Below are 14,389 nucleotides of genomic sequence, written 5' to 3'. Positions count from 1 at the left end.
TCTTCATTTTAAACACTAGAGGTCACTAAAAGAGCATTTTATGTGGAGAGTAAACGCTGCTAATAATCGTGCAGTGACTCAGATAACTATAGTTGTGTGAAATTATAGCATTACACATGTAATAGGTTGGTTACTGAGGTTAATGCAATAATGTTTTAAATGTAGTACACAGTGTGCAATAAAATAATTAAAGGGTATAGCATGCATAAAAACCTAGTGCAGTTGGTTTACATACTTCAAAATATATTATTATTTTACATGTGCAAATAAAACAAAGTATGAACTGAGAAAACTACACCAACAACATACATTAATTAACATGAAAGTTATGTAAATGCATGATTGTGTGTGTGTGTGTGATTTGGCAAAAAAGCTTTAGCAAGATAACACGAGAGTAAGGTAATACAGGATAAACAGGAGGAAACTGACTTGACTGATGTCCATATGAACACTGAAAGAGGTTTTCCTGGCTGTAATCATTCCTCCTATTTATATTGACTATTAAAAGATGCCCTTTTAAATATGTGTTCAATGTAAATGATGGGGGCAAAAATCCACAGTGGGTCATTTTGTGCAAAAAAATGCAAAACTTATATGAGGATTCAGCAGTCTGAGTTAGTCACATCAACTGAATATCTGCCATATTTGCAGTCTTTTTAGCATCAAATTCTCTCTTAGTGTTTCCTAGGACAGTGTTTCCCTGTTGAGCTGTGGTGGAAGTATAGTAACAAGAAGAGGAACTACACTCTAATTGATTTGACTCATTTGGATGGCTAAAGCTTTGTCCGTAAATGACACTGCTACTTTTGTTTATCCACTACACTGCTGTGTCAATTTGAATTTTATTTTTTTACCACCACTATTGCACTTCAAAGGCCTTATCTTAGAACTTGTTTTAATTTATTGTAAATGTTTTCAACTTCATCATACCTTATTTATTTACCTGTATTATTTTTTCCTAATGTTTTCTTCGGTTTCTTTTTTTCTTTTCTTTTCTTTTATTTTACCTCATATTGTTTTGTGTATTTTGTTGCTGTTGTTGTTTCTCGACACCATTGTAAATGAGGATTCCTCCTCAATGGTCTGTCAAAGTAAAATAAAGGTTAATAATAATAAAGAAAGAATTGGAAAATTGTGAAACGTTTCTTTTAACAATTTAAACATTACAGAACAGGCACATACAAGCAGAGATTCTGACTCTTAATTCGATTGATATATTTTACTTCCATTTTTCTATACTGTGAGTCACATTAGGAAAAGTCCGGATAAAAGAAATATTTTACGGTGTTTTTACAGCTCTTAAATGTACAAAATGGGCCAAATTGGACCCTGAATACTAGTATATAAGGGGGACGATGCTCAAAGTGACCAATTACCTTAAATGCATCTCTATATAAATCCCTATACACACGAGCCTGGGCTTTCCTAGCGGGCCTGAACGCAACATGAGTCCACGCCCAGACGCGGTGACAACAGACTGCTGTCTGACCGATCCGCCGTCCAGGTGTTCACTGTATGATACTGCAGAGCCTCTGGACGGATTTTGGGAGCTTTATCAGTGTATCTGCATGAAATGGCCTAAACGTAGTATGCTTTGTCTCCGAGTCCAGTCGTGATTGGGACACCGACGTATCCCCCTCCCTTGCTCCCTCTAGTCCCGGAGCACCCTTAAACAAAAAAAATGAAGACTGACACGATGATCCGTATTTGAGTTGTTTATACCTCGAGTGGGAGAAAGCTAGCGGGTAAAGCTAACCAGCTAGCCCCCCCTCCCCGGCGGCGGCTCGGTTAACGGGATTTGCGCCGCCATGGCCGGGCTCATCAAGAAGCAGATACTGAAGCATCTCTCCAGGTCAGTGCTGAGCTAGCTGTCAGGCTCTCTGTCGCCTTTCCGATACTGAAACCTTCACTGACCCGACGTGTCAAGCTAGCAGGCTAACACCGGGTTTAGCTACCGAGGAGCTAATCCCTCCACAAACGCTGTATAGCAAGTTGACTCAGATTGTTTAAACATACAATCTCAGCTTTTCCCTTAAGGGCAAATGATCCAGCACACTGTAACCAAACTGGTTGCTGCATTCAAACATCAAATACCTGGGAAATAACTGGAGTTTTTAAAGGATAGCTTCACAATTTAAAAAAAAATCTGGTTTAAAACAGCAGTCAGGTGCCCAAATAGACATTGACATGTTTTTCTGTCCTTCTGGTCGCAAAACCCTTTCATAATACACTTACAATGTAAGTGATGGGGGACAAAAATGCATTTAAATGCTTATTTGAAGCTAATATGAAGCTTCAGTCGTCCAAATTAGTCAAAGAAGATAATATAAGATATTCCTTTATAAGTCCCACAATGGACATTTGCATTGTTACAGCAGCAAGTAGATATTGCAGACTTTTTAGTGCTAAAGTCCCTCTTTTTGTTACTATGCTTCCACCGCAGCTCAATAGAGAAACACAGGGAGGGGATTGGATGCTGAAAAGACTGTAAATGTGGCAGATATCCACTTGATATGACTAACTCAGACTGCCGAAGCCTCATATAAGCTTCAGATCAACTATGTGGACACCCTGTGGATTTTGGCCTTCAGCACGTACATGAAAGCACATTTAAAAGGGGGATCTTTCAATAGCCAGTGTGAACAAGAGGAATGATTACAGTGAAGAAAACCTGGGAACTGGACTGTTGTTTTAAGACAGACTTGAATTGTGAAACCAATCCTTTAATCTGACACAAGTAATATGAGAATTTGGAGTTAAATATGTAGGGTGAGGCTGGACTTGGTTAGGGCATATCAGCGGGGTGTGAGTTTGTTTACACGGGTTTAAGCCCTGCTTATCTGGTCTTTTCACCTCTGCCTTCCCCGTCAGACACTATAGTCCACATGAACCCCGAGCACCCTCACAACACAAAGCTGTTCAGAAAGGGAAATTTGTCACACTGCCACCTGAATTGAGCACATTTGACAGCAAGCACTCCTACCTGAAGACAAATGAGCTTAATATTGTTTCAGGATCTGTTTTTGGCACTACCACTTGCTGTGTAAGGCCCCATTTATTTTTTTAATGTCTTTTTGTTATGGTGAGCTTTCAGCTCTACCAGTTTTACATACATTATTTATTCTTTTCCACTGTCCCTCAAGGGACTTTCAATGGACTACTTCCTTGTTTTGTTCTAGGGGGAGAGCTTGAAATATGCAGCGCTGTTTTACTCCCACATATTAAACTGCTAATAAGCTCTAACTGAGAAAATTCACACCTTGAAATTTCTTTAGGGTGTATAGAATAAAAATTATAGCATCAGTGCGAGTCTCAAAGTTGGACAAAGCTCAGAGCTCGTAGAAATGACATGTGTCACATTTTTTATTGCAGGTCCCACCTGATTCTTTGAAAAAGCTGGTCAGTATGCAGACAGACCGGTTTGAGCTCCTGAAAAGAGAAAGCAGAAGGGTGATTGTGCTTAGTCAGAAAAAGTTTTTATGATGACAAGTCCTTGGCTGTGAGTTGGGATTAAGTTTCCACTCATTGGTTGATACTTTAATGTAGGGCTGTTCAATTTGATTTACAGTGGGGTCCAAAAGTCTGAGTATTTTTCCGTTTGGGGGAGCGGGAAAAACTGCAGAGACTCAGCAGCCACACATGTCTGTCTGATTAGAGATGTCAGGTTAGACTAGCCCATTGTTGCTATCTTTGGAGCTAGCCCTTCACTTATATTCGTCTTGACAAGCTGCATCATTTATTAACTGACACACTGTAGTCTTTAATGTACTTTTTATTACCGGGCTGACTTACCGCAAACCTTATCATCTTCGGTGCTCACATTTACCGTCATCACTCACACATTACGCACCGCCCTATTCCTTAAACGAGCTATGCTACCAAGAGTTTTCTTCCAAGTAAAGACACAATGGCAGACAAGGTTAATTATGACTTTTTCTATTATGAATTTTTGATCCATGGAGGTTTATTTTGAATATTTGTAAAACTTTCCTCTGGCCGAGAAAAGTGATTGATTTTAAAAGCTGTGACGTCATCGCTATGTAAAGTCTATGGACTGAGCAGGAGAAACAATAAAGCGCATTTTCAGTGAGCCACACAACATGGAACTTTTTTGGCATGTATGCATGTATGTATCTTTGGGTCTAGTATCCAGGTCTGAATATTTACATCCATGATGCAGGCAGGACACTTTCATGAAGGCAACACAAACAAACATGGAGGAGAGTGAAGGTGACACAGAACAGGGTACAACATGAGAAGGACGAGACAAAATGAGAAACTTGTACCTAAAAGAAGGGCATAGTGTGCAAATAATGCTGCAGAATGACTTAAACACCACTAAACTTTTTTACCACCTATACAAGAATCATGTCAAAAAGTGTGTTTTCTATTTTACACACTAATCTCTTTATTCTGTTACACCTATTTTAGAGTGTGTATAATCCCAAATGTAATAAGAAATAAGCCTGTCTGTGAGGTCATTTTCTATAAACTAGGCTATTTATTCATTCAATTTACAGAAAATGTGCTATATCATAATATGTATTGTTAGCTTTTATATAAAACAAGCTATACCAGGATATGAGGTGTTGGTCCTGCTTTAATGGTGTGTAGGATTTGCTTTGTCCTTCATGCTCTCACACAATGCCTCAGCCAAGGTTTGAGTTGCTTACAACACACAGCCTAGGGGTAGCATGCCCTTCATCGTCCTAGTACTCTAAGTTGTGTATCTGTGTCTCATTGTGATGTGTGTGTGTGTGTAAGTGTTTCAGCACATCGCCCTCAGCAGCGTTAGCATCAACACTGACAGGAAACGACCAGAAGAGTAGTGATGTCATCTATATGAGGCCTGTGTCATCTGATCTTCTCCGTTCCCGCCCCGATTGGTTCGGTGCTGAAACGAAGCCTGCCGGTCTCACAGCTGGGGGGGGCGGGGCAATCCCTCTCTCGGTGTTGTGACATCACGGTAAAATATGCCGTGTCAGACTGCCAAAGCAGCATCACCTCATATACACCCCAGCTGTCCGAGCACAGATACAGATGACTATGATTATGACGCACGCTTGCTAGATTTTGATTGGGGAGGGGGGAATTGGTGAGATCGTGCTGCCTCATCAGCATCACCCAGGAATAGTTTGTGCTGCCGGCTTGATGATTCACACACACTCACATAAAGACACACACACACATGCTGTAGGTGTCTTTACACAGCCACAGGTTATGTTGTGGGTGTCAACATCTTAGCTCAGTGCCTGGGGAAACCCACGCCGAACTGTTGCAGAGAAAGGACACACGTCCGTCCAATGTTTCCCGCGATAAGGACGAGCCCGTTAGAGCGAGACAGTGTGGTGCCTTTCCAGTTCATTGACTCTGAAGTCTGCAATAGCTGTTCCTCCTCTGGCCAAGACAAGTGCACTGAGGCATGCGTGACATATTAAACTAGTTGAGAGGGGCTTTTTTTTTGTGCAGGGTGAGCTGTTTTTGGGGATTCTGTGTGGACCGGTCATGTCTAAAGGTGGCTCTGTGAATATTAAGTGACAGAGCTGTGTTGTGTTGTGGAGTTTTTCCCCCACAGAAGGTCGAACTCAGGTAGCCCCCGGGGGCAAATTGATGACAAGGCGAGTGTTTGTCTGCATCACACACAGGTTTGGATATCGACGGCGAGCTGGGCCAGAGCCAGACTGAAGTAGATCCTATTACACACAGACACAGACACAGACACACACAAACTTCTAATCACATTTACATGTGCTCAAATGTTCTTGACCCCCCCCCCCCCCCCAAAAAAAAAATAGATAGAGACTTTGACTTGTTTCCTCAGGGAGGTGAAAGGTTGAAAGGTCAGACTCAGCTACAGAGCAGGAATGAGGAGCTGGGAGATATTCTGATACAGGAGCCTTAAATCAGGTGTGAAAGAATGAGTCATGCTTTTTTTATGAATGACCGGTCTTGTGACAGAGTGAATGTGTCCCCAGATGCTCCTTTGAGAGAGAACGACCTGCCTTCTTCCTACTTATGTCTCCTTTTTCCTTCCTTCCTTGTTGCTTCTTATCTCGACATCTTGGCTTCAACTAACATTTGCCTTCAATGTCGATTTAATCTAATGATTGTTTTCCTTTCAAGGCAATATCTTGAAATGTGTCGCTTTGACTGACAAGCAGCCAATAAAGCAAATATATTCAATTTAAATCCAGAATAAAGCAGCAAATTCTCACATTTGAGAAGCTGGATTTTTAGGTAGTTTAGTTAAAAAATGAATGGGCAGCTGTTTAAATAATTGAATCATCACTTTAGGCATTTTTTAAAAGCAGAAATGGTAAATATGCAGTCATAACAAGCTGTTAAATGTGTGGATTTGTAGCTTTTCTGTGTCATACATGATGATGAACGCAATATCTGGATTGGCGTGATGATAACATTAATCTTACGCAGGGAAAATAAGTCCATTGTCCAGGCAAGCATGACATTTCATGCAGGTTATTTTACCATTTTTGCAAGCAAGCAGAGAAAGAACAATGGTATACAGTATGCTGTCTCTCTTGGCCCGGTTAAAACACCCATAAACCCTTTACCACTACCCCCTGGTCCTCTAACTGCCTACCTGTAGAAATAGATTCACCTCTGTGCCCCGAGCTGCCCAGGACCTTCAAAACAAAAGCATTAACCAATACTCAAATGAACTACAATTCTGCTAATATTATAATCAAACTAATTCAGCTGTATTCTTCAAAACAAAACGGCTATAAAAAATAAATGTAGTAGCGTTTAAATAATTAAATTTGACAAGATCAACCACTAGCGCCAACAATTATATATCTGGATCGGATTAAAACAAGATGCCACCTTGAGCTTATGAAACTATATTAGGTATTTTTCTTTTTTGACTTTTTCATCAACATAGCAATACTTTTATTAATTGAGAAAATAATCCTTAGTTACAGCCATACTTATTTACATCACATGAACACAGCACAACACATCCTCAACTGCAGGGGTTTGTTCACATTTGGAGCAATGGGGTGAGATCAGCTCGATGTAGCGTGTGTTAAGCAGAGCTGTTGATAGACAAACTGAGACACTGAACTAGGCCCCTAAAGAATGAAGAGATTATCTCTACCTTCGAATGGAACAAGTTGGTGGCCCTGGGAGATTAGGCTTAAAGCCAGACTGGTATGTGAAGTCCAAGTCAGGACGTCAGAGGAAAGGTTACACTCGGTAAAGAGGAGACCGTTATTTTAAGGAAGCATTTTTAACTGAGTCACCTCAGATTGAGTTTGAGTGTAAAATGCGTGCCTTTTTTCATCATATGAGGTTTAATTCTCATTGTGGTGTCAATAGATGTGTTTATCATCACTAGACTCGCTCCATCCCGCAGTGGCTGGCTGACGAGGCTTCATACCAATGAACTCCACTATTCCCGCTGTTATTGCTCACTGCGGGTGGGAAGGCTATAATGGCATGAGTCACGACTGAGTGCCTGGCTGTGGGTGTTTCATCTGTGCGCAGTTGAAGTATTGTGGCCTTCTAGTGTGCGGGGTGTGTTTTTTTTCTAATGGTGTGTGTGTGTGTGTGTGTGTGTGTGTGTGTGTGTGTGTGTGTGTGTGTGTGACAGATTGACATTTGGTCAGGGGTCCCTCCAGGCCTCGGTGTCCTCTACTGCTCCTATGTATCTGGGGGTCTCGGGATTGTTTTCTCCTTCATGCTAACCTTTTCGCCGTCTCCACAGGGTCATAAATATTCCAGGACTTCGAGTCCTTCGGCTGCCAAAACAAACTGGCTCCACTCTGACAGGTCTGTCCGTGTGTTGTTGCAGTGTCGGCCCGGTTGACATGTTTGTGTAGGTGTTTTTAGGAAGAGCGTCTGCATTTTTGCATGACCCTCTCTCCAAATAATCACTCTTCATGATAACGTGGAGTAAGACGGTGTTTTCTAGTAACCGTTAGGGCTAGACAATGTTGCATTAGTGAAGAAAGCAGTAAAGTTAAAACATGCAGAACGTCTTCATAATCTTTCTTAGCAGATATTTGCTCTCAGTATTGCAAAATAGGAATGTGTCTGTATCAAATATCCATGCTGTGGTTATTGTGACCAAGATTAACCAACCACCAGTAAACAGTATTATCACAATCATCAAGATTTCTGATATACTATCTGTATTACTTACACGTATTTACACACACATAGAGCCATTAAAAATGCACAGTAATGATGAGCACAGAGCCATATGAAGGAGAATTGCCAAAAAACCCTTCAGGCGCTTGCAGAATGGCATTCTCCAGACAGCAAGGATCACAAACACAATTACATTACAAGAATTCATTCAGGTACAGCACATTATCACTGTCAAACTAAAAACATAGCCCTCCAATAAAAATGTCAAACACAAACAGTAAAATAACCAAGAAATTGCAGTCACATAGCCACATTATGAATATGAAAAAACATTCACTGGACTCAGACTAGATGGGGATACATTCACAAAATATGAGGGTAGTAAATTCCAGATTTTGGGCCCTCTGTATAAAATACTGAAGTGACACAGAGATGTACTACACATCATGGTCACCTTGGATTTAATTGAACCAAACAAACTAAGCAGTAAACTGTGTTGCTGTTTCCTGCAAATTAAAAACTCTAAAAACAAATAAAAGCAGGTTGGTTGTTAAATGTTTAAGAGTAGAAATGACTTTGGATGAGTCAGTTTTTCTTTCATTCTTTGCATGTTCAGATTTGTTTTGGGTGTTCATAGTTCTGCACACTGTCAACCACTTAACCATTAACTATCTGCTAGGGCTAGGCGATATGGGTAGAATCAAATATCATGATATTTTTGACCAAATACCTCGATATCGACATTTTCATAAAATATTTGTGAAATGTGAGATTTTTGATAAATAATCAGTGATGTTGATATAATTACTAAGTGGATAAAGGCAGATAATAGAACAGTCTGTTAAGCTCAGAAAATTAGGGTTACAATTACATTTTTAATGTAAAGGCCCACTTTTGCTCAACGTACGTACGAAAATGTATCCGTCCTTTTCAAACGATGTTACCGTCACTGCTCACATACTTCCATGCGTCCTTTACGTTGGCATGGATGTTAACCAATACATCCACCAGGGGGCAGCACAGAGTCAAAAGTTTATGAAAACCACAAACTCAAACACAAACATGGCAACTGTGGAGGAGATATTGATTATGTTCCTCTTGCATAAAAGACAAAAACGATATGGTTAAAGTTTCTAACCAACTCGCAAAACCTTTCCTCAAAAAGTTCCGCCATTGTTATTTCCTCTTCGTGTCTCGCTGGTGCTACGTATCGAGTAGTGATAGCAACAGTGCCCCCACGGTTTCCAGTCGTACTGCTCCGTTTGGTCCGTATGCATAAGCTTTATGGAAACGTGCAGAAATACGGATGAAATGAACGCAGAACACAGACAGAAGGCTCCGTCCGTATCCGTATTTAACGTTGAGCATAAATGGGCCTTAATACAGCCTTTAAAAGCAGGAAAAGACAACACTTATTCCGTTATTCAAAATCTATGACGATATCTATAAAATATCACAATATTGATATAATAATATGGATTTATAGCCCATCCCTACTATCTGTGTTTTAGTGGGTCAGCTTGCTAGTGTCAGCATAGCAAGTCATGGCCAGTGTAGCTATAGTTAGACAGACAGGAGAGACTGCTTATCTGGTCTTATTGTGTCTTTTTGACTGGTTTATTGAAATTAAACTGCTAATAAAGTCACAAACAAGTTTTATATATCGTAAATATGAATATCTTTTGCTATCACGTCTTTTGAAAAGGGGATATTTTTAGGTTGTGAAATGCTAAGTGATTAGCTGAGGTTAACAGAAATGATTAGCTTATTAGCATTTTGCAAAGGCTTATTTTCCAGTGATGAGAATGTCCCCTCCTTACTTTTCAGATTTTTTTTTTTTCCTCCCTACTTTTTTTTATATATTGAATATCTTTTTGCTATCACTTCTTTTAAAAAGGGGTGATATTTTTAGGTTATGAAATGCTACGTGATTAGCTGAGGTTAACAGAAATGATTAGCTTATTAGCATTTTGCAAAGGTTTATTTTCCAGTGGTGGGAATGTCCCCTCCTTACTTTACAGTGTTATTTTTTTCCCCCTCCCTACTTTTTTGCAGTTTCAGTTTCACTCACAAATTCTCTCCTAATGGTGTCCTCTTAACTACACAACAATAAGCTTTAATGGGCCTGTTATTTTTTATACAGTTACAATGTCTGATTTTTGAGTTAAACATTGTCAAAGTCCCAAAAATTGGGGTGGAGTTATGTAGAAATGCTATCTGCAAGTGAAAGAGCCATCTGTTATGTAAACCTTTGTTGCTAAGGTTGTTCCATGTGTTGTTTTCAGATAGGATTCGGGTCTCTTAGGATCTTATTGCTGGAGGTTGTTGATATAAATGTGTATGAGTAGCCTGAGAAGAAGGCTGGTACTAGTCAGGGCTGGATGTTAATATGCTCTATCCTTCTGAAACCAAACTATATCTTCAGCATTTTGTGGCCTTTGATCAAAACACACAACCATGTCCCCAAAACGCCCCCAGAAAGATCAGCCAATAAATACAATAAATCACAGTCAGGTCTGACAGGAAGTTGCCTCAAACTCTGATTCAGTGCTAATTTTTTTTATATATCTATCTTAGATTACATTATGTGATGTTACTCATCAAGGTGATTTTATTTTAAGTGAATATCGAGTAAAGATATAACACAAACTGTTGATTCATGCATGTGGGTGTTTGTTACCTTGAGGTTGTTGTTTTTTCAGGTTTCCGTGTAATTTACCAGCACACCCACACTGCAGGCACTCAGCCTCCCAACACTGCAGTGCTGCTGTCTACTGCAGGACTGCAATGAACCAAGAAACACACAATAACACACTATCTCTGACAGGATGGTAAAATACAGTTTGAAATTTTGAAATAGTCAGAATTAGATTACATTTGGTGATCTTGCTTCATGTAAAACAATGGAGGCCTGTTTTAGAATTGAGTCAAAAGGATGTTAAACAAATGAGTGGAGGTTTTTACACCTTTTAAGAACCACTTTAAACATTTAATTTAACTTGTTAGATTCTCTTATAAGTTGTAGAAATTGCCACCGGTCAAATGTCAGGGTTAGGTGAATTTTGTGAAGCGACCTTTCTACCAGCCAAGTGCTGAGTCTAGTCTGCTGCAAATTTCATCACAGGAAGAAGAAAGCCACAGAGCTCATCTAAACTAATCTGAGGACTATATAAACGACAGCGTGGCGTTACTGTACATTGCGGGTGTAAACCCAGCGGCTGATGTTACTACGCCTACACAAGAGGAGACAACTCATGAATCAAAAGTTAAAAGGCAATTTTTTTTTTGGTTTTTTTTTTCTCAATGAGAAGAGCGGACAGTGAGGACTTGTGTCACTGAGTAGTTTCAGTCAGAAAGAAGACAAACAACAGCTTTATTGTTTGCACCAACAATGTAAAATTGGTGGCTTTTAATGACCATGAAGTCTCCAAATGCCAGGAGATGATGTGCTCTGTGTCAAAGTTCTCAGTTTGTTTAAGTTTAATGTTAGAAGACTTTTTAATTGCAGTTATTTTGACTGATATTGCAGTTGCTATATTTGCGCTTTTGGAGGGAATTATATTTTTTTTACATCATTATTCTCATTCTCATTGAAAAACACATTACAGTAATAATGGTGTGATTTTAGTTTTTGTGAGAATGGTATGTTGACATTTCACCATTTCACCAAATATTGTTCCTGCTGCGATTTGAACATTTTAAATCAGCCTTATTATGATTTAAAACAATTTAGTTGTAATTGTTCAGCCTGACTTAGAATGGATCTACAGTGCAACGCTGTTTGGATGTCTGTGTTTTGAAGAGTGAGTTTGTGAGAATGAAACCTTTTTATGGAGAAAAAGCAAAGTTATATAATGGTGGCTGGTAAAAAATGAGTAGCTGATAGAATTAAAAAAAGAAGAAAAGATTAATTTCCAGCACTGTTGGAGGTCCTTTTTCTGTTTTGGCTTTGAAAGGTTTCGATGCCCATTTAAATGTCACATTCTCCAATTTTGTTGTGGAGCCAAGCTTCGCTGCTTGATCAGGAAAGAATGTAGAAACCAAGACTTTCTACTTCTGGAAAACTTCATTCCTAAATCTTACAAGAGTGCCTTTAAAGATGCTTCTTCTCCTTCCTTCTTTCATTCGTTTTTTTCATTCTGTTTGTCTCCTTCCCTTAGTCATTATTTTTATTTCTCTCCGTCTCTCCGTCCGTTGCCACAGTGTCGTTCTGAGTCATCTGGGCCATCCTCCCTCGGGCTCCTCTTTTTTTTTTTTTTCTGGCACTGATGCGATCAGGCTGCGCCACAAATGCACCATCATAGAACAGGAAAAAGCAGGGAGTCTCTCTGTTTCCATTTACGGGAGCCACACACACACACACACACACACACACACACAAGCATAAAATGTGGCGGACCAAAGTCTGCTGTCAGTGTGTTGTGGTGTAGGAAAAAGTTGCATGATCAGCCTACTTCAGCAGACATCTTAGGTTGATAGTGACTAAACTACACAAGAACTGTAAGTTATTTAAAACTGATTCATGTCTTACTTGGAACTATGTTTTTTTTTTGCATTAACCAAAAATAACTGCCTGAGTAAAACGTTACATGAATAATTCAACACTCATTTATGTGTTAGAATAAAATGAGAAGATCGATATCATTCACGTGTCTGTTCAATATAATATAAGGTACAATTAGCAGCCGGTTAGCTTAGCTTACCATAGAGACTGGAAAACGGTCTGTCCAAAACCGCCTTCCAACACTTACAATACTCCCTCATTAAAATGTTATATCTTATTTGTTTTATCTGTACCGAACCCAATTTTTTGGAGTCTCCGCTGGTTTCCTGGCAACCTCACTGTGACAGCAGGTCTCCAGGAAGTCGCTGCTCCAGGCTAAGAAGTATGTGCAGCACATTAAAACCACAACTTGTTCGGTTAAAAAAAATGTTAAACAGATTGTACCGATTTAAACAAATGAGATACAACTAGTTTAGTGAGCCACAGAGGTCTGTTTATTTTATTGGAGCACCCATTAGCACCAGAATTAGCATAGGCTGTTCTTCCTGGGGCCCACCACCCAAAGACTCACACACACTCATATACACTATCTCAAATAAATACAACAAATTAAACCGCTCATTATAATTAAATTAAAATGTTTGGCTGCTGAGTGTCTCCTGAATTTAGCTGCTGTGACAGACAGAAGTTACCTTATGTATATATGAACTATTTAACTCATAAAATCCCCTTTTTTTATTGTGAGCATCACACTCGCCCCAACATATGAAATTAGCTTTTGATATTTCTAAAAACCCCAAAGTCTCCTAAAACTTCACTCTGACTATCAAACATATACTGGGGATGAGTAGGCCATGTAGCTTCAAGTATTGTATGAGTGATAGAGGTGAAACTAGGGGACCTGGCACCTTCCAAATAGGTAAGTATGGTATTTGATTGTAATTGTGGCATAAAACAGTCTTAAAATGACAATAGTACCGTTTATCGTCCAACAAAAGTAGTTATCGTGACAGGCCTGTTTGGAGATAATGTTTTAACAAAGTTTTGAACTGATATGCAATGAAGTCCACTTGATCTCTGTATGACTAGTTTTGGCTAGATGCTGGTAGGTGGGTCGTATTGTTTTGTTGCATATGGGGGGAGCCAGATTAGCTGTTTCCCTTTGTTGCTAGTCTTTATGTTAAGCTAAGCTAAGCTAAGCTCCTCCTAGCTCCGCCCTTACCGTTAACACAAGGACACAAGAGTGCTATCGATCTTCTCATCTAACACTTGGCAAGAAAGCGAGTGCATGCAGTCCCATCCTAAAAATAAAAAAAAAGTCACAACTAAACTAAAGACAAACTAAAGTTTTACTAAGAAGAATGCGGGCATCGACTTTACTGCTGAGTGATTAATTTTGTGGGTGACATCTATACAGACCTCCTCTCTCTATCCACTAGCCAATCCTAATCTCTTTAGGGGCCTGGATTTGGTCCGAGGAGCTCTGCTTCACTGACCGGAATAATGGCTGACGTCTACGAGAGGAGAGATAAAAGGGAAAGATGACGATGTGTGTCTGTGTGAACTTAATACCGTCCACCTTTTGCTCTTCTTAGTAGCACTAATGAGTAGATACGTCTGTGTATATTGGCCTGTTTAACATTAGCAGCTTTGATATTAGACAAGTGATTATTATTTGATTACAGAACAGATTTATTTATGAAGTTTGAAAAAGGAGAGCGAGGAAGCGTGAGGTGACCTGCGGGAGAAGCCTGATGGAGGGAGGAGGGGGAG

At 39.6% G+C, this 14,389-nt stretch overlaps 1 protein-coding gene across 3 annotated transcripts in view; it reads left to right on the top strand.

Moving 5' to 3' along the window:
- Positions 1-1,464: 1,464 nt before the first annotated feature.
- bltp3b (bridge-like lipid transfer protein family member 3B) overlaps positions 1,465-14,389 on the top strand; it is a 40,523-nt gene continuing 27,598 nt past the window's right edge. For 2 of the 3 annotated variants that reach the window (XM_053314235.1, XM_053314234.1), the window contains exon 1: positions 7,599-7,791. In XM_053314235.1, the coding sequence (XP_053170210.1) occupies positions 7,700-7,791 (92 nt within the window). In that variant the 5' untranslated portion in view covers positions 7,599-7,699. Of the gene's footprint in view, positions 1,853-7,598; positions 7,792-14,389 lie in introns of those variants that run through there. The other variant, XM_053314236.1, reaches the window with a different exon arrangement.

This window comes from Scomber japonicus, chromosome 23 (genome assembly GCF_027409825.1).
Source record: "Scomber japonicus isolate fScoJap1 chromosome 23, fScoJap1.pri, whole genome shotgun sequence".
Taxonomy (NCBI): domain Eukaryota; kingdom Metazoa; phylum Chordata; class Actinopteri; order Scombriformes; family Scombridae; genus Scomber; species Scomber japonicus.
This window is presented reverse-complemented; position numbering and strand designations above follow the sequence as displayed.